This window comes from Panthera tigris, chromosome E3 (genome assembly GCF_018350195.1).
Source record: "Panthera tigris isolate Pti1 chromosome E3, P.tigris_Pti1_mat1.1, whole genome shotgun sequence".
Classification (NCBI taxonomy): Eukaryota; Metazoa; Chordata; class Mammalia; order Carnivora; family Felidae; genus Panthera; species Panthera tigris.
Window position 1 is genome coordinate 17,116,319 of NC_056675.1, and position 22,309 is coordinate 17,138,627.

The 22,309-nt window shown below is 50.3% G+C and overlaps 2 protein-coding genes and 1 long non-coding RNA gene across 4 annotated transcripts; 1 reads left to right on the forward strand and 2 right to left on the reverse strand.

The window, feature by feature from the left end:
* Window positions 1-663: 663 nt before the first annotated feature.
* Window positions 664-11,937, reverse strand: TRIM72 (tripartite motif containing 72). The gene is given in 9 exon segments (XM_042971673.1): window positions 664-2,739; window positions 3,671-3,789; window positions 4,567-4,589; window positions 5,263-5,468; window positions 5,471-5,492; window positions 5,580-5,675; window positions 8,890-9,286; window positions 10,256-10,415; window positions 11,898-11,937. Coding segments are annotated over 9 exon segments (1,623 nt in total). The 5' UTR covers window positions 11,923-11,937; the 3' UTR covers window positions 664-2,164.
* A 92-nt stretch (window positions 11,938-12,029) lies between these two features.
* On the reverse strand, window positions 12,030-15,924 carry LOC122234604. The gene is made up of 3 exons (XR_006212449.1): window positions 15,704-15,924; window positions 14,473-14,566; window positions 12,030-12,061 (listed from the first exon to the last, which is right to left on the reverse strand). It is a non-coding gene; the product is annotated as an uncharacterized LOC122234604 (long non-coding RNA).
* A 4,106-nt stretch (window positions 15,925-20,030) lies between these two features.
* On the forward strand, window positions 20,031-21,506 carry LOC102965910 (apoptosis-associated speck-like protein containing a CARD). Of its 2 annotated transcripts, XM_007092182.3 has the most exons (3): window positions 20,039-20,586; window positions 20,846-20,902; window positions 21,147-21,506. In XM_007092182.3, the coding sequence occupies exons 1-3, from the start codon at window positions 20,313-20,315 to the stop codon at window positions 21,401-21,403; spliced, it is 588 nt and encodes a 195-aa protein (XP_007092244.1). In that variant the 5' UTR covers window positions 20,039-20,312; the 3' UTR covers window positions 21,404-21,506. The 2 variants fall into 2 exon arrangements, with proteins under 2 accessions (XP_042827609.1, XP_007092244.1); XM_042971675.1 differs by lacking the exon at window positions 20,846-20,902 and having other exon boundaries at window positions 20,031-20,586.
* The last annotated feature ends 803 nt before the right edge of the window (window positions 21,507-22,309 follow it).

Consider the following 22,309-nt stretch of genomic DNA (forward strand, 5'->3'; position numbering starts at 1 on the left):
ATCTGACAGCCCCATTTGCTCCCACATGGGCATCTTCCTTCATAAAATCCTTGCACATTTAATGCTGTCTTGACATCTGTTTCTCAAAGTACCCAATTCCTCAGAAAGTAGCTTTGGGCTCTTGGACATCACCAGCTCATGACAGGGAGTGCAATGGAATACACCTTGCAAAGACGTGCTGAGGTCAAGAGAGGATAGGAGAAGGTGGTTTGGGGGAAATTCCTGTAGGGTGAGTGAGAGGCAAAAGGCATTCCTAACAGATAGTTGTGTGCTTTGGTGCTGCAGGGACCCCAGGAGTTCAGTAGGGCCAGAGTGAAGATGTATGCAGGAAAGTGGCACAAGATGAGGCTGGAGAATAGCAGGGTATCTCAGATGCTGGGCCAAATATCTAGGGCTTTTTCTTGCAGGCAGCAAGGAGTTTTTGAAAGTTTTGAGCAACTGGATCATAGGACAACATTTGTGTTTTTAGAAAGATTAAATGGGTCGGGGCGCCTGGGTGACTCAGTCGGTTGGGCGTCCGACTTCGGCTCAGGTCATGATCTCATGGTCCATGAGTTCGAGCCCCGTGTCAGGCTCTGTGCTGACAGCTCAGAGCCTGGAGCCTGCTTCAGATTCTGTGTGTCTCTCTCTCTGACCCTCCCCGTTCATGCTCTGTCTCTCTCTGCCTCAAAAATAAATAAACGTTAAAAAAAATTAAAGAAATATTAAATGGGTCAAGAATGAAAGCCAGGTGGACAATAGGCGATAGGTCATTTGTCTTTCACACAGATTTAATGGGGAAAGAGTCTGAATATAATCATCTCTATTAATGCCACTGGATTTCACAGCCAACTAACCCTTTTATTTTACTTTCTATCATGAAACAACTTCTCAAATTAATCCTTTCTCCCCAGACCTATTCCTCTGGGAGACACAGCCAGAACTGAGGCCTCCCTTATCCTACCCACTTTCTTTTCTCTCTAACCCCCAAGAAAATTCCCATATTGGCACCAGTTTCCAGGACTCCCCAGGCCCTTTCACACATCAGCAGCAGCATCCCTGACCTGGGAGAGCAAATGGCCCCACACCATCATCTTCTCTCATGACAGGAGGGGCAGTAGCCTCTAATCCCACGTGCCTGAGTCCCCCAAGGCCCCTCCAAGTAAGAGGGACTCTCTGGGTGTCAGTGGTTACTCCAGAGTCCAAGAAATGGGCCTTTGAGCTAAAACCAAAGAATGTGTGAACCAGGAAGTAAGCAGTGAGGGGCCAATGGGTGGAGGGATAGGGGAATAGCTTTCTATTCTCCACAAGCAGCAGGGCCCAGGCTGGAGTTAACATCAGGCTTTTCCTCTTGGTTGGCAACTTGGGGTATTTCTTCAACGTCCAAGACACTCAGTAAATATATTCCAGAGGCAGAGAGAAATAGTTGGGGGTCAGTTTATTCACTCAGCATGGGCTCTGGCAGTTTTCAAATGGCTGTCGATCTCCAGAGGAATATATTGTGGTTTTCTATGCCTGAGAGCTGATAGTTATCGATAACTGACTCCGTATAACGGAAGCTGATTGAACAGACCAGTGTCTTAAGTCAGCAGTTCTCCAGGTGACCCCACTTGTAACCTGCAGCAAGAGCATCACCCTAGGAACTTGTTACAAAAACTAAATTTTGGTCTGCCGCCAGACCTAGTGAACCAGAAACTCAACACTCTGCTTTAACAAGTCACTGTTACATGCTTTGAAAATGTGGTTTTGATGCCTGGCCAAGTTGGAGAACCACTAAGTGAAAGATCTTTCTGTATGGTGAATCTGGAACCCCTGCCCCAAGGCCACCAAGAAGGAGGGGAATGTGAGGTGAATGTGAGGGGTTCCTTGCTCTACAGAGTTCTTCAGTCCCCCTTCCCCCATATTCCTGCCCTTTTCACTCCTCCCCTGAACTTCAATTTCTTCCTGGAATCCTTGGGCTTCCTGGTTCCCAAACTGGAATTTCCTCACTGACCTGACTTTAGATCTTCCTTCCCCACAGCCACCCAGCCCGTGAAACCCTTAACTTCTCAGAAATTTTGGAGTCCCGAGTTCCCAGTCCCCAACCCCCTTGGCCCTGCCTTCAGCCCTCGCAACCTGTCCCCTGCCCACCCGTCTCCTTCCAGGCCTGCAGGACCCTGCGCCCCTCCCCAATCGGGCAGGCAGCTCAGGCCTCCTCACCATCAGGCCCCACAAGCAGCAGCGGCTGAGCATTTTTGCCCTTGTCGTGCCAGCACACGTCAAAGAAGGGGTACACAGGCCCCGGCAGGCGCTCGTGGAAAGCAAAGAGCTGCTCGAGGGCGTCAGCGTTGCTGGCATCATAAAAGGAGAGGATGCCATCGCCAAAGCTCAGGTAGATCCCAATGCGCAACGGCCGCCTCTCCGGGGTGCGCAGCGCGCGCGGTTCCTTGGCTTCGACATGCGCCTCCAGGATCTTGCCTTCGCGTAGCCCCAGCAGCCAGAGGCCCTGCGAGGGCACAGCGTGCAGCCGGCCTCGGCGGCTGGCCTGGGCCGAGATCACGCCTAGTGCCCAGCGTGGCTTATCGCCCACTTCCACCTCCCAGTAGTGCTCGCCATCAGACAGCAGCTGGTGTGCCACCACCGCCACGGCCTTGTCGAACTGGCACGGGTCCTCTCCGGCCAGGGGCGCCTTCTGGTCCAAGCACTCCACGCGGCGGCCGGAGGGAGACACCACCAAGCTCGGGTGGGCTGTGCTCGGGTCAAAGGTCAGTTCCTTCATAGCTGCCAGGGGAAGAGTGGTCAGACCCCTACATGTTTGCCTCCTGTGAGCTTCTCCCAACCAATTTAGGGGCCTGTCTGCTCTAATCCCCCCAATATCTTTGGTTAGTGAGCCCCTTCCTCGCTGCTTCTGGCCCGGGCCAAAGACTGTACCTCTCTGAGCTTCAGTCTGCTCAGCTGAAAAACAAAGCCATAACTGACTTCCTCCACAGTAGGAAGGCATTTAAGTCAGTATCTGAGGCCCAGGTCACAAAGCAGGAGAGAGTCAGGAAGCCTGGTCCTAGGTCAGTCCCCACCTCACCCAGCTGTGTGACTTCAGTCAGTCTTGAGCCAGTCTCTGGGCCTTAGTCTTGCCTTGGATAAAACAGAACCCGCCTCCATTCCCACTTCCCCTCAAGGCAGTTAGGGCTGAACCAGCCATGTATATGAGTCCTGGAGTTCTACAATCTATGGCACCTCACAGCAATCTGGCTCTCACGGAAAGGAAGCAGAGAGCCCTTGGGCCTCCCCAGCCACAGGCCACCAGAGTCAGTGTCTGGCCCTAGCCAGTCCCCCAGGGTGCCAGCAATGCAGATCCTCAGCCTCCAACTAGCAGGGATTATCATCTCCACTGTCCAGAAGGGGCAGGAACTGACCAGGGATCACCAAGGCTCAACCCCCAGCCCTAGCCTCCCCTCCTTGCCAGCAGCAGCAGCTTTTTAGTAGGCAGAGTCCTCCCCATGTCAGTCACCCACCCATAAACCCCATGCCCTCAAAGTTCTTTCTCTGAGCACATGTTACAAGGGTTCAGGGGAAACCCCAGAAGTAACGGGGCAATGGGTACCTTCTTTGATGACTTCCCCAAGTTGGGACTGAGGCTTCTCTGTGTGTAGCTGGAGCCTCCCCTCAACCACACAGTTACAAACAGAAACCCGGAGATAGCACCTCCCAGTACCTGGCATCAGAGCCCGGAACATCTTCCTCCACACCTGGAATTTGAAGTCGTCTGAGATGACAGGAAGCTGGATGTCCAGCCGGGCAGGCGGTGGTGATTCTGCCAGGATCTTCTGTAGCCTGGAGCGGGGAGGGAAAGGTGGGGGGAGGTGTCTGTGGGGGGACTTCCTGGAGGAGGCATGGGGTGGGGGTGGGGGGGACAAGAGATGTTATCCCAAAGAGAGGAGGACAGGGGCCATGGTGTGGAGTCCCAGGATCTCTCCTGCATCATACCCTGCCCTAACACTCTGTCAGAGTTTCAGTTTGGAAAGACAAAAATGTTCTGGAGAGAGGTGGTGGCAACATACTTAATGCCGCTGAAACTAAAATGTACACTAAAAAGAAAAAATAGTTAAAATGGAAAATTTTATATCATGCATATTATACCGTAATTTTTTTTTAAGAAGAACCTTTTGTTGGGATAAGGTCCACACTCCTCAGCCCTTCAGTCTGCTCCCATCTACCACACCGACTTTGTCTTCTCTCCCTCTTACCAGTCTTGTCACCTGCTGTTCCCTCTGCCTGTAGCACCTCTTCCCCCAGCTCTTCACCTCTCCTTGTCATTCCTCCAGTGGCCCATCAAATGTGCACTCTACTGGGAAGCCTGCCCCGGCCACCCCTTTCCTGCCACACAGCACTAAGCTGTGTCCCTGCCCACATCTGTCCCCAGCGCCAGTCTGGGAGGTGCCTGAGGAGAAGGCCCAGGTCAGGTTCCTTTCTGTGCTCAACGCAAATGCAGGGAGATCAAGGTGGACAGAATGGAGGTGTGTGAGCTTCCTGTGGTTAGAGGGTGGGCCGGCCAGTGTCCCTGAAGACTAGGGCAATTTGGGAAAAGGGGAAGGGCCAAGTTGGTCTCACCTGCTGGTCACCAGGCAGTATTTCTAGAAAGAGAGAAAAAGAGAATGGAGGTGAAGCAGGCAGGGGAGACACTGGGGACTTCGAGAATGGGTGGACCAGCAGGAATGCTGAGTGTGGTGTCAGGAAGACTCAGAAAAGCCCAAAGAAACCCAGAATTCAAAGCCAACCCTAGCCCTTTACCTCTGTGTGAATTAAAAAAATGTACCCCGCCTTCTTCAAGAAACCAATTCCCGGGCGCCTGAGTGGCTCAGTTGGTTAGGCGACCAACTTCGGCTCAGGTCATGATCTCACAATTCGTGAGTTTGAGCCCCGCGTCGGGCTCTGTGCTGACAGCTCAGAGACTGGAGCCTGCTTCGGATTCTGTGTCTCCCTCTCTTTCTGTGCCTCCTCTCTCTCTCTCTCTCTCTCTCTCTCTCTCTCTCTCTCAAAAATAAATAAACATTAAAAATTTTAAAAAAGAAGAAACCGATTCCACCTGGTAGAAGATTGTCCAAATAAATACACAAACCTCCAATGTCTATGACAGGAATGGTGCCCACCAAGATTCAGTGTCTGTGCAGCATCTAGCCTAAACAACCATGACAGCAGTCCCGGGGCCCACCCCTCCTTGATGCATGACCCTGACTCTGTCCCTGTCCCTCTCTGGGTCCTGAACTCTGGTTGAGAGGCAGAAAGGGAAGGTCATCCAGTGCTCACCATGAGGAACTCAGTCTGTGGCTTGTCCGCCACCTCCTCCAGCACCTTCTCCATCTGCCGTAACTGCTCCAGGTAGGAGTTCAGGCTCCCCAGCTCCCGCCGCAAGGCAACCCCTGCCTCACCCCGCACGCGCTCTGCCTCACGGTCCAAGGAGCCCTCCAGTGCAGCCAGGAACACCCGCATCTTGCCCAGCTGCTCCCCGACAGCCCCCGGAACTGACGCACCGTCTCCTGTGGGAGCGGACAGGCAAAACCCGTTGGCTGGGACCCCCAGCCTGGATGCCCAGTCCCCAGGGCCTGCCATGCTGAGCCCCTCACCTCCACCTCCAACAGCTGATGTTCCAGCACAGCCACACTCTTCTCCTTGCGCATACACGCCTCCTGCAACTGCATCTTCTGCTGTGGCAGCTGCGTCTGGGGGGGATGAGGCATAAAGAAGTGATGCTGCTGTCGCCCCCCCCCAACCAAACCCTCACCTCCCACCCTAAACCTGCCATCTCTGGCTCAGCCTCAATGCCAGCTCCTCCTCCAGCCAGGCTAACATCTTACCATTCCCCAAACTCATGTGCAGATCTTGCCAACGTCTAGAATGCTTACCCTCCCATTGTGTATTTAAGGAAGTCCCCCATGGCCTTGCCTTCCCTGATCCCACCCCTCAGCAGTCAGCACCCCTAGCACAGGTCTTTGTGAGAGTGCAAACACAAACGCGGGGTCCTCCACCAAACAGGGGTACAGTGGTGGCACACAGCAGGCTTCACAGGGTGAGTGTAGGTTGTATGAAGAAGAAATACGGCCTCCCCCTCTCCCTGGGCTTTACCCTATCCTTAAAAGCAGAACATTAGCAAAACACCCCAATCGGCCTTCCTGCACACCTGAGGGCTGTGGCAATTTAATAAAAATGTCTGCTGCGTTGGGGCACCTGGCTGTCTCAGTCAATAGATCATGAGACTCTTGGATCTCCAGGGTCGTGAGGTCCAGCCCCACCTTGGGGGATAAATGTTACAAAAAAAAAAAAAAAAAAAAAGTCTGCTGTATCAGCCAATTAAACACATCTGTAGGTCTGTCAGTTGGTGAGTGCTGAAACGCAAGTGTAGGGAAACTCCTAATAGCTCCAGCCAAAGTCACTCTTCTCCACAAGGAGAATCTGATGGCTCCAGTCCTGCTTCCATGGCTTCCAGCCTCAGTTTCCTCTTTTGCAGAATGTGAGCAGTCACCCTCACCTCACCTGTGGTTATGACAAATTGGCGGCCTTCTCCCCACTCCCCCTAAGGGAAACTGAGAGACTTTCTAGGCTCTATCTGCGCATGAGTCCACGGCTGGCGGTAGCCCCAGGATTGGACCATGGAGACCATGGTCACCCGGCCAGGCGCCAGGTCCGTCTCCTTCCTGGGACGCCCTCCTGGGCAACGGCCCTGCCTGCACAGGACAGAGAGGGCCTGGTGGCTCTCAGCATGGAGCCGTCAGAGGTTCAGAGGCGGCAGGGCTAAGCCATGAGGCAGAAGTGCGACCAGAACCCCTGACTCCCGATGTGCTCAAGAAGTTCAAACTGAAGCGAGGGGAGGAGCCGCTCCCGGAAGGCTTTCAGAACATCCCGCCCGGGTCGCTGGGCCGCTGGGCCTCGACGTGCTGTGATCTCACCTACAAGCTGGACACCCTCTGCCACGAGGACTATGAGCTCAAGGCAGTCCTGCTGCGCGACATCGGTATACAAGAAGAGACCGCAAGGTTTCAGGGGATGGCGTGAGTCCCGGCAGATCCCATTCGACCACTCTTGAGTCCTGAGGACACATGGTCTGTGGACCCAGTCCCTCTTCGTCGCCAGGGACCCAGGCATTCAGCCATGCCCCAGCCTTCCTGTCTCCCTCCTCCTTCAGACTTCTTCCTGGCGTCCCTTCTTCAGAATTCCTGCCAGCCCCTCCACGCGGCCAGGGCATACCCTGGCAGGAATGTATCCTGCCCCACCTGCCCCTTCGAGGCTCCTGGGTCACCTGGTGCTCTGTTCCATTTCGCAGACTCTATTCTCTCTTTGCAGATCTCTCTCTCCCTCTCTCTCTTTCGACCAGATTGGGAGTTCTGGGGTTAACAGCAAAGGTGAGCCTGGATTAGGAAGGCTCCTGGGAAGAGGAAGTTCCTGAACTGATCTAGGGGACCACCAGTCAGCACTGAACAGAACTGGGCAAGGCAGGAGCTGGAAGAATGGTGAGGCTGGTTCCCTGGAGGAGTCTGGAAGCCTCGAATATCAGCCTGAGGAGGTGGTCTACCCTTTTTAGAAGTCTGGGGGCCTGGGGTGCATGAGTGGCTCAGTCAGTTAAGCGTTAGACTTCTGCTCAGGTCATGATCTCAGGTTTATGGGTTGAGTCCTGCACGAGGCACTCTACTGTCAGCACAGAGCCCGCCAGCTTCGGATACTGTGCCCACCCCCACCCTCACCCCACCCCCCTGCTTCTCTCTCTCTCTCTCTCTCTGTCTGAAAAATAAACATAGAAGGAGGAGGAGGAGGAAGAGGAGGAGGAGGAGGGGGAGGAGGAGGAGGGGGAGGAGGAGGAGGAGGAAGAAGAAGAAGAAGAAGAAGAAGAAGAAGAAGAAGAAGGAGGAGGAGGAGGAGGGGGAGGAGGAGAGGAGAAGGAGGAGGAGGAAGAGGAAGTCGTCATCTGGGGACCAAACAGAATCCATGCAGTGCAATGCTGATGTTTGTGGGCAAAGATAATCCGCAGAATCCCACCCAACTCCTCATTCAGGAGAAGACAATGGCAGCTTCACTGCGGGGGAGTAAGGACCGCTGCCTGCCTCCAGAACCCGCCTCTTCCAGCTCCCCACAGCTGTCCTTTATTCTTCCACAGCCCAACAAATGCTTCATGACACCTTGGGGGGCCTGTGTAGACACATACTCTCCCTCAGCTACATGCCCTCAGATGTGGCACACGTCTGACATGGACGAACCAGCGTGAGCCTGCGTCTCTGTTTGCTAATGTCTGGGTGTCTTTTCTGGGCACCCGTGGCAATTGCAAACCTTGGGGTGCCCACAATTGTGTGTGGGCTCTGGAAGCGTTCAAGACTTCCAGCTCCATCTAGAAAAACAACCTGGTTTGGGGTCTCGGTGCCAAAGGGGGCCTGCGCACAGACCTGCGTTGCCCTCCCCGCCAGATATTGTGACCCTTAGGCCCACACAAGTTTTGCAGCTCCGAGGAGAACGTGGGCGAAGTAGCCTAGCCGCCTCAGCCGGAGGCCCCCAGCCGCCTGACCTGGCCCCAAGCCCCGCCCATCTAGTCATTTCCTCCCGGGCCTCCACCCAACTCGGCTTGGAGGCGGTGGCCCCCGCGTCTCTGGGCGCGCTCCAGTAGCTAAACCCGGAAAATCTACGTTTGGGCCGCAGCCCCTGAGCGCCTCCTCCAGGCTCCTGGCTCGGCCCCGGCAGGCTCCGCCTTCAGCTCCTCAGCCCGCATTCCCGAGCGGCCTCGCCCCGCCCGCGTCCCCCGAAACTCCAGGCGCCCAAGGCCCTGAAGCTCAGAATCCAGGTCAATGCAGTGACCTCCAGATCGGCCAAACTCCGCTCCAGCCAACAACCTCGTCCCACCCCGGTCCCCGCCACCGCCCCCCACTGCCGCCTGAGGCCTCCCGAGCCCCGCACCTTGAGGCGCGCATGGGCTTCGGCGGCGGGGAGCAGGCGGTGGCCGCGGTGCGAACCGAGCGAGGCGCACACGCCGCACACGAGCGCGCGGTCCTGCTCGCAGTAGATGCTGAGCGGGTCTAGGTGCTCCTCGCAGTGGCCCTGCGGCACCTGCGCCAGCCCCTCCACCAGGCGCGCCAGCTGCAGGTTGGTGCTGAGCGCCTGTGGCCGCGTGAGTGCCTGGCAGCACGGGCAGGGCACAGTGCCGTCCGCCGCCGGCTCCCCTGCCACGCGGCTCAGGCAGGCTCGGCAGAAGCTGTGGCCACACTCGGCCGTCACAGGCGCGTCAAACAGCTGCAGGCACAGCGGGCAGGACAGCTCCTGGTGCAGGAGACCGGGCGCGGCCGACATGACGGACCTGAGGAGAGGAGGGGTCAGTCAGGGAGGCTCCGCGGAGCCGCGAGCTAGGCCCGGCCCCAGACCCAGACAGGGGGGATCCCCAGCCTATAAAGACCCCACATCTCATACACAAAAGGACTCTAGTTCTGGGCAAGGGGGAAGAGGGACTCAGTTTCAATCCCCAAAGCAGCCTCAGCTGCATTTCTCAGCTTCAGTCCCCAAAATTGCTTCTAAGAGGGACCTTGTCTCAATCCCAGGTCCTAAACCCGAGTTCCGGTTGCAGTCTTACCCACTGTCCTTCCCTGTCTTAACCCCAGGCCTCAGCCCCAGCCCCAAATTCCCCAGAGCCCCCAGGCCCTACCATTCTTTCACTCACCTCTCCAGAACCCCCAGCCCTCCCCTCCCCCACATCTCCAGGCCTCCCGAGGACCCATAGGACTCACAGGTCTGGATGGAGATCTTGGGCAAAAAGAGACTCCCAGGAGGCCCGGTCAAGGTCAGGCCTAACCTTACAGGGAGTCAAAGCTGTGTCTGAAGACAAGCAAGGGGCAAGCCGCAAACTCAGAGCAAGGACGGGAACTCACAGGGGCAGCTAACAGTGGACACCACCGGGAAGGCACACAGTGAAAAATGGACAGACCGTCCCAGACTGAGCCCTGGCCCCAGGACTATATTTAGCTGCCCTGCCCACCCCTTCCCATCACTTCTGGAAACCGTTCTAAAAGTGAGGACTGAGTGGTCAGGGGACAAGCATCACATGTCAAGGCCACCTGTCCTGGCCCATCCCACTGTCCCTTCCCCGGCTCAGCCTGGAGCCAGAAATCACAACCAGCAGGGAGGCAGGGCCTGTCATACCACAGAAAAAAAAAAAAAAAAACCAGGAACATGTTTGGGAGGAGTCTCTCCTTTCTCCTCCACCCCCACCTCCACACTCTCTAGCCTCCCCCTTCCCTGCCTGTGGTCCCTCCCCAGTTTGTCACCCACTTACTCCCCAAGTTTATGGCTCTCCAAGATCACACTGCAGGAGGACAGGACTTCAGCCCACCGTGAAAGCTTTTCTTCCTCCAGACTTGAGGAGAAAGGCTTTTCCCTGCTGGCCTTTCCAGTGCCCAGCAGAATCCCTGGGGCAAAGCCGGCTTCCCTAAGTGCTTGGAAAATGAATGTTAGAGGGACAGTTGAATAAATTAATGAACTGAATCCAGGGCCTGCAGCCGAGAAGTTGATTCTGCCCTGAGAGCTTCAGGCCTTTACATGCTTAGCCTTCGATTCTCAGTTTACGTATCATTCAGAATGAAAACCAAAGTCCTCACTGTGCCCTTCAAGGCCCTATGTTACTCTTCTCTCACCCCTCCCCACCTGCTCACTCCAGCCTTGGCCTTTGGGCTTGCTGTCCCCTCTGCCTGGAACACTCTTTCAAACCCCTGTACAGCTGGTTTCTTTCCTGTTCTGCCTCAGTTCATTACCTGGTGTCACCTTTTCAGTGAGGCTTTTCCTAACTCCTTGATTTTAAATCTCACATTTCCCTTGCCTGTTCTATTTTCCCCCATAAAATTTATTACCATCTGACAAGCAACATTTTACTTATTGGCTCTTGAAAGTCTGATTCCTCCTACTGGAATATAAATTTTTTACACTGCTTGTCTCCAACCTAGAATAAAGTGTGTACACACTGCACGTACACAATAAATACTCAATGAATGAATAAACACACAAGCTCACTGGGTCCTTTTCTTTTGGCCTCGCAGTCACTTTCTCTCAGCTTTTCCCTGTATTTGTTCATTTCTCCCTCAATGGCATTCTGTCTTAATCTGAATTCCTGCTTATGTTTCAGTCTTAATCTCCCCTTTGGACTCTCTTTTTGCCTCTTGGGTTTTTAATGTTCATTTTTATTAATTTTATCCCAAATGTGCACATGAGGTGTTCTTTAATAAGAAGAGACAGAGTTATTAAATATCTCCCAGCAAGCAGTAAATGTCCTGTGCCATAGGATGATGGGATGAGAGCCAGGTCAATTTTCCCATGAGGGTAGCCAGACACCTTATAGGTGAGCAACAAGGAAGAATTCCTTTCAAGGAGTAGAAATCAACTGTTCCCCTACCCTCCTTGAAGATCTTTTTATTGCAACTCTTTGCCAAGTAAATAAATCTCCCCAGAAGCCAGGTAGATCCCTGCCCATCTCAGCTCATCTTTTGTTTGATTGTTTTTATTTACTTATTTTTAATTTCAAGAATATATTTTATTTAACCTAATGTATCCAAGATACTATCATTTGACATGTAACCAATTTGAAAATTATTAATGTGGGGCATCCTACTGACATAGACCATGCAACTCTTGATTTCAGGGTAGTGAGTTTAAGCCCTATATTGGGCATAGAGCTAACTTTAAAAAAAATTTATTGGAGTGCCTGGATGGCTCAATCAGTTAAGCGTCCGACCCTTGATTTCAGCTCAGGTCATGATCTCATGGTTCATGAGTTCAAGCCCCACGTCTCTGTGCTAACAGCTTGGAGCCTGCTTGGGATTCTCTCTCTGCCCCTCCCCTACTCTGTCTCTCTCTCTCTCTCTCTCTCTCTCTCTCTCTCTCTCAAAAATAAATAAATTTTTAAAAAATATATTAATGAAGAGTACCTGGGTGGCTCAGTAGGTTAAGCATCTGACTTCAGCTCAGGTCATGATCTCACAGCTCATGGGTTCGAGCCCCATGTCGGGCTCTATGCTGACAGCTCAGAGCCTGGAGACTGCTTCAGATTCTGTGCCCCCCTCTCTCTCTGTACCTTTCCCGCTCACACTCTCTCAAAAAATAAACATTAAAAAAAATTAATTAACGAAATATTTTACATTCTCTTTTTCATACTAAGTCTTTGAAATCAAGTGTGTATATTACACGTAGGGCAAATCTCATTTCAGAATAGCCTCATTTCAGGTGCTCAAGAGCCACATGTTTATAGTGGCTATCAAATGGGATAGCACAGCTCTATAATCTCAATGATCTTATAATAGATGAATATTAAAGATTATCTTATTAAGCCTTGTTGATTAACTATAGATTTGTGCTTATGTGCTTGATCAAAATCCTAGGAAAATGCAGAATTTAGGGAGAAAAAAGAACTCTGTTATTTAAGCAGGGCATTCTTGTATTTGTCACCCTACAAAAGTTTTATTTATGAACTGAAACTCCCATTCCTTTTAATAATTTGTTAAATCCCAAAGCAGTGTCCAGATAAACAATGAATTGCAGTCTCAAAAGCATAAGTAAACCTTAAATATGACAAGTCTTTGAACTTGTCTCCAAGCTCTGAGGCTCATTTTTTCTTGAATACTTGAAGTGCTTGCATGTTACATGCTGGCCCACTTAGGAACATACCCCAGGCTTCCTGGCACCTCAGAGGCTTAACCTAGGAACATTATACAGGCTATAATCATTTAGGCCTCTCAGAAAGAGATAAGTTTTATTATCTTTTGGATCATAGCAATTGACTACACAGATGACTACAGATTTTACCCTCAGGGTATTGAAAAGTCTCAAGAAGCTACCAGGGCTTTTTATGAGAATGCTGAGAAACCCAGGGAAGTTTGATTTCCCCAAACAGGGGCAGGGGGGGAGGGGGGGGTGGAACAAGAGCATATCTGGAGCTGGTCTCTAAAACCACAAACCACTTTACTTCCACTCAAAAGTCAAGAGGCCCCTGCATGGCTCAGTCGGTTAGGTATTCGACTCTGGCTCAGGTCATGATCACTCAGCTCGTGAGTTCAAGCCCTGCATCCGGCTCTGTGTTGACAGCTCAGAGCCTGGGGCCTGCTTCAGATTCTGGGTCTCCCTCTCTCTCTCCCCCTCCCCCATTCACACTCTGTCTGTTTCTCAAAAATAAAAATAAAAAGTCAACATACTGAATATAGATCTCACCTGGAGTTTTCAACACTGCCAGGCTGAGGCTAAAGGTTTTGGTCAATAGGAGTTGGTGCCCAGGACAAGGAGGACAGTCAACTCAATCCCTCTTCATAAATGGGCCAGATTTGACAATGTACACATTGGTTGTCTACAGCAGTTTGGAGGATAAGAAGGGGCCAGGAACAAACAATATCTAGAGGAGGAAGAAGTAAGGACTTGTATGGCTAACCCTAAGAAGCTCTGTGAGGTCCCTGGGGCCCAGAGCTCAGAGGGGACAGATTTCAGCTTGCCCTAAGGGGGAGCTTCCCAATAGCTGAAGTCATAAATGCCATCGGAGGTAAGACCTCCTTGTATTGGATAAATGCAGAAAGAAGGCAGAAATCCCCCAATCAGGGCCAGAGCAGAAGCAGGTCCTGAATGCTGATATCACAGACTCATGCTGGGCGTCCCCAGGAAGATCGCCTGCCTCTCTGGGCTCCAACACCTTCAGCCACAATGTAAGGATACATAGGATAATAATACCATCCCTGTAGGGTTGTTATGAGGATTAAACCAGATATTATATTAAAACGCCAGGGACAGTATGCTGGCACCCAGGGGCTTAGGAGGCAGTGACTGCCACCACCAGGCTCAAATCTTGACTCTGCTCTTTCCTCATGTGACTTTGGGCAAGTCATTTAACCTGATTTTCTCATTTATAAAATGGGAATCATGTAAGGATTTTTATTAAGACTCTTGGATTGTTATGAAGATTCAACAAGCTAATTCATATAAAGCGCTCAGAACGATGTCAGGCCCATAGGAAATGTTCAGTAAACATTGGCTATTGATATTACAATTATTATTACTAAGTATTCCAATGAATCTTCCCTACAACACTGTAAGGCCAATAACATCATCCCTACTCCAGAGACTGGGGGAAGTGAGGCTCAGAAACCTTAACAATGACAAAATCACGCCATTTGCAACTATATGGATGGAACTGGAGGGTATTGTGCTAAGCGAAATTAGTCAGAGAAAGACAAATATCATATGACTTCACTCATGTGAGGACTTTAAGATACAAAACAGATGAATATAAGGGAAGGGAAGCAAAAATAATATAAAAACAGGGAGGGGACAAAACATAAGAGACTCTTAAATATGGAGAACAAACAAAGGGTTACTGGGGAGGTTGTGGGAAAGGGGGTGGGCTAAATGGGTAAGGGGCAGTAAGGAATCCACTCCTGAAATCATTGTTGCACTATATGCTAACTAACTTGGATGTAAATTTTAAAAAATAAATTAAAAAAAAAAAATGACAAAATCACCTACCATGTGCCAGGCCTGTTCCAAGTACTTTACCATTCTTAATCCATTTATAACCTCATAACTTCATTTATAACCTTGCAACACCCCAGCATTGTTCCTATTTTACAAGGAGGCAATGAGGCACAAGATTAATAATGTTCTAGCAGTCTATGGTCCTTCTGGCTGCAGAAGAAGCAATCTGGTTCCAGCAATCAAAGGTCACTTTTGTTGGGGGGGGGGGGGGGGGGGGGGAGCACACCCAGGAGGCACCTTACCAGTACCAATAGCTCTGGCTCTAGTCCAGGGGGCAAGGGTGGGCCTGAGGTAAGACCTGGAGGTTCTTTCCTGCCAGAGATCAAAGCTCAGAGCTCTCTTTGAGCACTTCCCCCAGAAAAGGAGGTATTGAGGGAGAAGAGATTATCATGGCTTCCCAGAGAAATCCTCACCTATTCCTCACCTCCCCAGATGGAAATCACCCTGACAAGTAGGCTCTGCCTTTATCTCCGTGGGGGACCCTGGCCAGGTCATTGCCCTACTTCAGGGTCCTGATTCCCTATGGGCTGATGAGGTGAATGCATTAATGTTACAGATCGCAGACCTCAGAGAAGGGCTGTGACCTCCCTAAGTCACACAGCTAAGAGAGGATCTGGGAATTGAATCTGAGTGGGTCTGACACCACTCATTTCCTGCTTTTCCCACTATTCCACTATCTTTTGAATGTACTAGTTCTAGAGCTTTCTGCAAAAAGGAGGAAGTTAATATCATTATTATAACATCTGCCCTCCATATTTGTGGACAGTCCAAAGGAGGAATAAATTTCCATATACATAATCTCTCCAAGCCATTTATCAATTTTTGAGGAGAGTGAGACTTTTAGGACTTTTAGGTGGTTGGAATTTGGGCCTATGGGTCAGATGGTTCAATCTGTGTTTCCTCGTTTACTACCACTGTCAGCTTCCAGAGTAATTTTATTATTTCTTAATTCTTAAATTTTAATTAATTAATTTCTTAATTAAAATTTCTAAATTAAAAAATTAATTTCTTAAATTTTATTATTTCTTGGAAAAAGTGACTACTCTGAAAAATTCAGTTTTCTCCTCCGTAAAGCAGGATAAATATACACAGCTCACAGGACTGTTTGGAGGTTTAAATGATATCATGTATGTTAAGTGCTTAGCACAATGCCTAGAACATAGTAAATTCCAAAGAATGGAAGTTGTTATTACAATTATTACTGCCTCCCACCAGCACTTACCATGTGGTTGTACATCTAGTAGATGCTTAATACATCTTAGAGTAAAATAGATTCTCCAAAAACTTTGTTCCTTTCTGAGTTCACATCCACCTGCCAAAAAGTGTCCTTATTCTCACTGAGCTCCAGCCTGAAACCACTGGAAGGAGCGAGACTTCCAGTTCTAGGAGAGGAATAGTTGTTTTTCCAGCCCCTCCTCTCCTTCCCTATGACATCACACCAAAAGGCTAGTTGTTTTTCCAGCCCCTCCTCTCCTTCCCTATGACATCACACCAAAAGGCTAACACTTGCTCTGAGACGTTGGGTGAAAATCACAGCCTGGATCTTCTGTGTCCCAGTCAGAATGTGTGTGCAAGCAAAAACATGACTGGGGTTGGACACCAAGAACAAGCTGGGCTCAAAAGGGTCCTGGGTAGTCACATGTAGGAACAAGGGAAGGACAAAATGTCACACCACCATGACACACATCCTCAATCTGATCACCTCCAAAAAAGCCAGTTGTGAGAAGCCCACCCTCTACTCCTAGTCACAACTCATACTCCCCCAGAAGCAATTTCCTGCAGCCACACAGTTTCCATTGAAATATGTTACATGGAGGGGGCACCTGGGTGGCTCAGTCAGTTAAGGTCTGACTTCAGCTCAGGTCATGATCTCAAGGTTCATGAGTCTGAGCCCTGCATGGGGCTCTCTCTGCTGTCAACGCAGAGCCTGCTTCGGATCCTCTGTGTCCCTCTCTATCTGCCCCTCCCCATCCCTGGGCTCACCTGCGCACTCTCTCTCTCAAAAATAAAATAAACACTAAAAAAAAAAAAAGGAATATGTTACATTAAGTTTACTTAAAGCCAAGGCCATCCCATCCAAACAGGGGTTTAAGAGATACAGTCAAATGGCCATGTGGTCAAGAGGATCCCTGCTCTATGTAGGGGTTGAATCAGGCAATCGTTTTTAAAATTCCATGGTTCAAAAATCCAAAGCATTAAAGATTCTAACAAATGTGAAAGGAGCAGGTTTCTATGATTCTAGATTCCAGAATTCTTTTGTCATTCTATAAAAGCGTATAATGGCTAGAACTATGCCAAGCCCTGTGGTAGGTACCAGGGACCACAGAGGGTCCTCAAGGAGCTCTCACTCTGGTGGAAAAACAGAGTGAACAGACACACTGTATGATAAAGGCATCATAAAGGCATCCTGCAGATACGTAAAGGAATAATTAGTTTTGTGCAGAGACGACAGAAAAAACAGGGAAGAGTAGACAGAGGACAAATTCAGAAGCTAGACAGACAAGCTATATGATCCCCTCAGCTATATGACTTTGGGCAAGTCCTTCGACCTCTCTGAGCTTCAGTCTTCTCACCTGTAAAATGGAGCTACTAGCCCCTGTCCCAAGGGGATTGTTGTCAGGATTAGAAATAACGTATGATGATGGGGCACCTGGGTGGCGCAGTCGGTTAAGCGTCCGACTTCAGCCAGGTCACGATCTCGCGGTCCGTGAGTTCGAGCCCCGCGTCAGGCTCTGGGCTGATGGCTCGGAGCCTGGAGCCTGGAGCCTGTTTCCGATTCTGTGTCTCCCTCTCTCTCTGCCCCTCCCCCGTTCATGCTCTGTCTCTCTCTGTCCCAAAAATAAATAAAAAATGTTGAAAAAAAAAATTAAAAAAAAAAAAAAAAAAAAAAGAAATAACGTATGATCACAACCTAAAGCGGTTCTCAAAATTTTATTATTTCTTTGAAAAAGTGACTACTGATGAATGTTGGGACAAGCAGGAACTCATCAAGCAGACCAGATGGGAAAAGAGGCCAAGCAGAGAACAGGTGCTGCATGTGGAGAGAAGTCCAGAGGCCAAAAAGATAGAAGGTACAGCTGAGGAGGTTAGCAAGGGCCTTGAAGGCCAAGCTGAGGAGCTTGGACTTGATTCTGAGGACACTAGGGAGTCACAGAGTTCTGAGCAAGAGGGGTAAGATCAGTGTGTAGGCTGGGAAGATGTAGCCTTTGGGCCACAGTGTACAAAATGAGTTGGAGGGGCGCCTAGGTAACTCAGTCGGTCAAGCCTCCAACTCTGACTCTTGATTTCAACTCAGGTCATGATCTCACAGTCCTGAGATCAAGCCCCAAATAGGGCTCCTCATTGAGCATGGTGCCTGTTTGGGATTCTCTCTCTCCCTCTATCTGCCCCTCCCCCACTCTCTCCCATGCTCGTACTCTCAAAATAAACATTTTTTAAAAATGAGTTGGATATTCTGAAAAGATAAAGACCAGTGAGGAAGAACAATAATAAACAGCCATAAGTCAGGTGGCTCAGTCAGACTCTTGATTTTGACTCAGGTCATGACCTCACTACTCGTGAGATGGAGCCCCATGCTGCATTGAGGAACCTGCTTGGGATTGTCTCTCTCCCTCTCTCTGCCCGTCCCCTGCTCACTTTGCTCACTTCCTCTCTCTCTCTCTCTCTCTCTCTCTCTCTCTCTCTCTCTCAAAATAAATAAAATTAAACTTTAAAAAATAAAAAATAGGGGCAACTGAGTGGTTCAGTCATTTAAGCATCTGACTTCAGGTCATGATCTCGTGGCTTATGGGTTCTAGCTTCAGGTCGGGTTCTGTGCTGACCACTCGAAGCCTGGAGCCTGCTTCAGATTCTGTGTCTCCCTCTCCCTCTGCCCCTCCCCCATTAACACTCTATCTCCCTCTCTCTCTCTCTCAAAAATAAATATTTAAAAAATACAATACAATAAATAAAATAAACAGCCATCAGCCAAGGAACACTGGCTATTGGGCCACAAGTGCCAGCCATGGCACATAATAATGGCACATAATACACCCAGACCATGTGAGTGCAACATGCACAAGGATGGAGAATGGACCCTGCTACTGTGCTGGAAGGTCTTGAACACAACGTGTTGCAGGTAACAATGGCCTCATTTATCCCTTCATTCAGCGAGTCATCACTGAGCGTCTACTAGGTACTCTTGATGCTGGGGATTCGGCAATGAACAAGACAGACAAGGTCCCTGACCTCACTGAGCTCACATTCTGATGGGGAGATGGATGTCCAATAAATGAATAAATGTACATGTCAGGGTCACATCAGTAAAAGGAAAGGTGATTGTTACAACCCAATTGAAATGGAAAAATGAAGGATTCCAACATCCACCTAAGAAGGAGAGCCAGGATTCAAACTAGGAACTGTACAGCTTCAAGTCCATGGTCTTTTAGCTCCTAGCAGCTGCCTCCCTTTGAACATTTAGATGCAAAGCACACCCTCCAGTTACCAGTATCCTCCTTTTAGCCACAAGGCCCTTCATTCATTACTGATTCCACAAAGATTTATCGAACAACCATCATAGGCCAAGCGCTGTCTTAGACGCTGTGGATATAAGTGTCTGCACAAGCATGATTTACAGACTGGCAAAGAAGACTGATGCTAAACAAATCCACATAATTACAATTTAGTCACAATTGCTATGAGAGCAGGTGTTATGAACTAGTCTGGGAGGGATTCCAAACCTGGCCTTCCAGAGGAAGTGACATTTAACTGGAGTCCTAAAGTCTCAAGAATTTATAAGGCAAAGAGTGAAGAAAGACTTCCAGAGACAGGGAACAACACATGAAAGGCTTGTAGAAGCAAAGGAGTCTGGCACATTTGAAGAACTGAGGGGCCAATACGGTTGAAACTCAGAGATGGAGGGAGAGCAGGGTGTGACACAAGACAAGGCTAGTGAGGTCTGCGGGCACCAGACCAGAAGGGCCTTCCCAGACACAGTAAAGGCAACTTAAAGATTTGGGGCATAGCTTGGGCTCCAATGCCTATCCATGCCACCTTTCATTTGCTCTTCTAGATCAAGCCCCCTGGGCCCAGAGTGGCTCTCCACCTAGGACTTTCCCTCATGAATTTTCTCAACTATTCATCACAAGTGTCTCATCATCACTTCCCTAGAAATTCAGCTCCTGAGACCAAATCCTGGCTGCCCCAGCATTTGGCAAGGTTTGAGAGGGCATCAGGTAGCCCATGTTACGCTGGAATACTTACTAAGTGGATGCGTGTTATCCCATTTTACAGATAAGGAAACTGAGGCACATACAGAAAAAGCACACACAGCTATTCTCTACCCCTTTTTTTACATCTCATTTCTCCCCAGCATGTGGGATTTGGTAAGCTACATGGTTCTGGATGTTAGGGTTCTATGATTCTAAAGATTCTATGACACGTAAGAGAGGATGTTAAGATTCAGGGAAACGTGGAGATTTTAGCGTTCTAGAATTCCAAGATTCTAAGACTTGGTGCTTCAAAAACCCAGGTTCCTGGTCGGTGCTAGCTACTGCAAACCTGGAGATGCAGGCGCTACCCCATGAGCCCCTCTCTTTGCCAGTCTCCGGGGTCTCACCTCGCGAATCAGCTGGAGGATGCGATCCTGACGCCCCCCAATGGCCAGGCTACAGTCTGCAGGCCTTGGTGTGTAGGAACCAATGGGGTAGTCCGGCACTCTGTGCCCCAGGGTATCGGGCTGGGGCAAAGGCGGTTATTGGGAGAAGGCGGGGAGTTCCAGGTCCCGCCCCGGAGCAGACTTCCTGGTCCGCAGACAATCCAGGAGAGCGACTGCAGCAGGGGACCCGGGAGCCATGGGGTGCACTCGCGACGCCATCCTGGACGCACTGGAGAACCTGACCGCAGAGGAGTTCAAGAAGTTCAAGCTGAAGCTGCTTTCAGTGCCCCTGCGCGAAGGCTATGGGCGCATCCCGCGGGGGCCCCTGCTGTCCATGGACGCCATGGACCTCACAGACAAGCTGGTCTCTTCCTATCTGGAAGAGTACGGCGCAGAGCTCACGGCGCTTGTGCTGCGCGACATTGGCATGAAAGAGCTATCAGAGCGGCTGCAGCAGATCACGCGCAAAGGTGAGCACTCTCCCTCCACGCTCTGGAGGGGCCCCAATCGCTGGGCCTCCTACATGCCCACACTACACCACCCCACTCGAACGTTTGCCCCTTTGGGTTCTTTCGCTTTCTGTTCCTCCTACGGACTAAAATTGCAAAAACTCCTCCTCCTGACGACCTGTGCTTGGCCCTGATCTTGGCTTCTTGACCAAGGGGCCCCTGCCAGAGACTGGAGATAAGGTAGGAGGCAAAGGGGACCACTTGACTAATTTCCTTACAGACCAGGCAGCCGCACCTGCTGGGATCCAGGATTCTCACCTGAAGGCAGCCAAGCCAGGTGAGGCCTCCACACCCAACCTTTTCAGCCACACCCCACCACACACCCCACCCCTGCAGGCCTGCAGCTGTATCCCACAGCCAGGAACACTGAAGAAGGCTGGGCCCTACCCTTCCCACTCACCTACATGCCCCTTTGGCCACCTCTGGTGGGAGGGGGTTCAGGGGAGGGAGAGATCAACAAAACAGGCCCCAGTATCTGCCCTGGGAACTGGCTCATCTTTTTTCCTCCATCCTGCCCCCAGCAATGCACTTTGTGGACCAGCACCGGATGGCCCTTATCACACGGGTCACAGATGTGGACGGGGTGCTGGATGCCCTGTACGGAAAGGTCCTGACAGAGGAGCTGTACCAGGCAGTGCGAGCAGAGCCCACCAATGCACTGAAGATGAGGAAACTCTTCAGCTTCACTCCAGCCTGGAACGTGACCTGCAAAGATCTGCTCCTTCAGGCTCTGAGGGACACCCAGCCCTACCTGGTGCTTGACCTGGAGCAAAGCTGAGGTATCTTCGCCAGCAGTGGCCCCATGTACAACCCCTGGCAGTTCCAGCCAACTTACCCCATATGATTTTTCTTATGCATAATAGAGGAAAATCCAGCTCGTACTTGTGTGTTTTTCCTACTCCCAGCCTGAAGGTACATGCAGAGCTAAGCTACTTTATAAATGCCACAGAGGCCAAGTGAAGGCCTGTTCCTAGGGCAGCCGGCTCCCCAAACACTTCATCCTTCCTGCCTCAGTCACCATGAAATACCCCCTCATTTACCATTTGGTAGCTCCTCCAGTGCTCTTCAGAGTCTGTCCTTGAGGTCATAGTTAGCCCTGCAGCCAAGGTCTAAAAGTTAAGAGAGGTGTGTACAAAGGGTCTGGAACTGAAACGGGTTGGCCTTGTCAGAGACATTTATCAGCAGACTAGCCTACAATAGCTTCTTTCATGTTTTCCTTTGGGGAAAAAAATACTGTAAAATTAGAGCACTTTACAAGGGCAGAGATAGAGTATCCTCTAAACAGGATAGAATGGGGCACCTGGGTGACTCAGTTAAGCATCTAACTCTTGATTTTGGCTCAGGTAACGATCTTACAGTTCATGAGTTTTGAGCCCCATGTTACTCTGCACTGACTGCATGAAGCCTGCTTAGGATTCTGTCTCCTTCTGTCTGCCCCTCCCCTGCACACACACACTCAGGCACTCTCTCTCTCAAAAATAAACATTTAAAAAAAAAAAAAACAGAAGAGCACAAGAAATCAAGCATAATTCTAGGGTTCCTTCTGGGACTGGCACGGCCTTCAGCAGGCTTAATTGCCCCCTCTGTTCCCTCCCCACCTTGGAGGAAGGGGTTAAAGATTACACTTTGCCCAGAAAACATGCCAACCACAAAAGCAAGACTTTGGAAGTGAGTTCTAGTAGCC

Coding starts and splice junctions, on each gene's coding strand:
- LOC102965910 (XM_007092182.3), top strand. CDS start 20,313: ATGGGGTGCACTCGCGACGCCATCCTGGACGCACTGGAGAACCTGACC. Junction 20,587..20,845: donor GCAGCAGATCACGCGCAAAG/GTGAGCACTCTC, acceptor ATTTCCTTACAG/ACCAGGCAGCCGCACCTGCT. Junction 20,903..21,146: donor CCTGAAGGCAGCCAAGCCAG/GTGAGGCCTCCA, acceptor TCCTGCCCCCAG/CAATGCACTTTGTGGACCAG.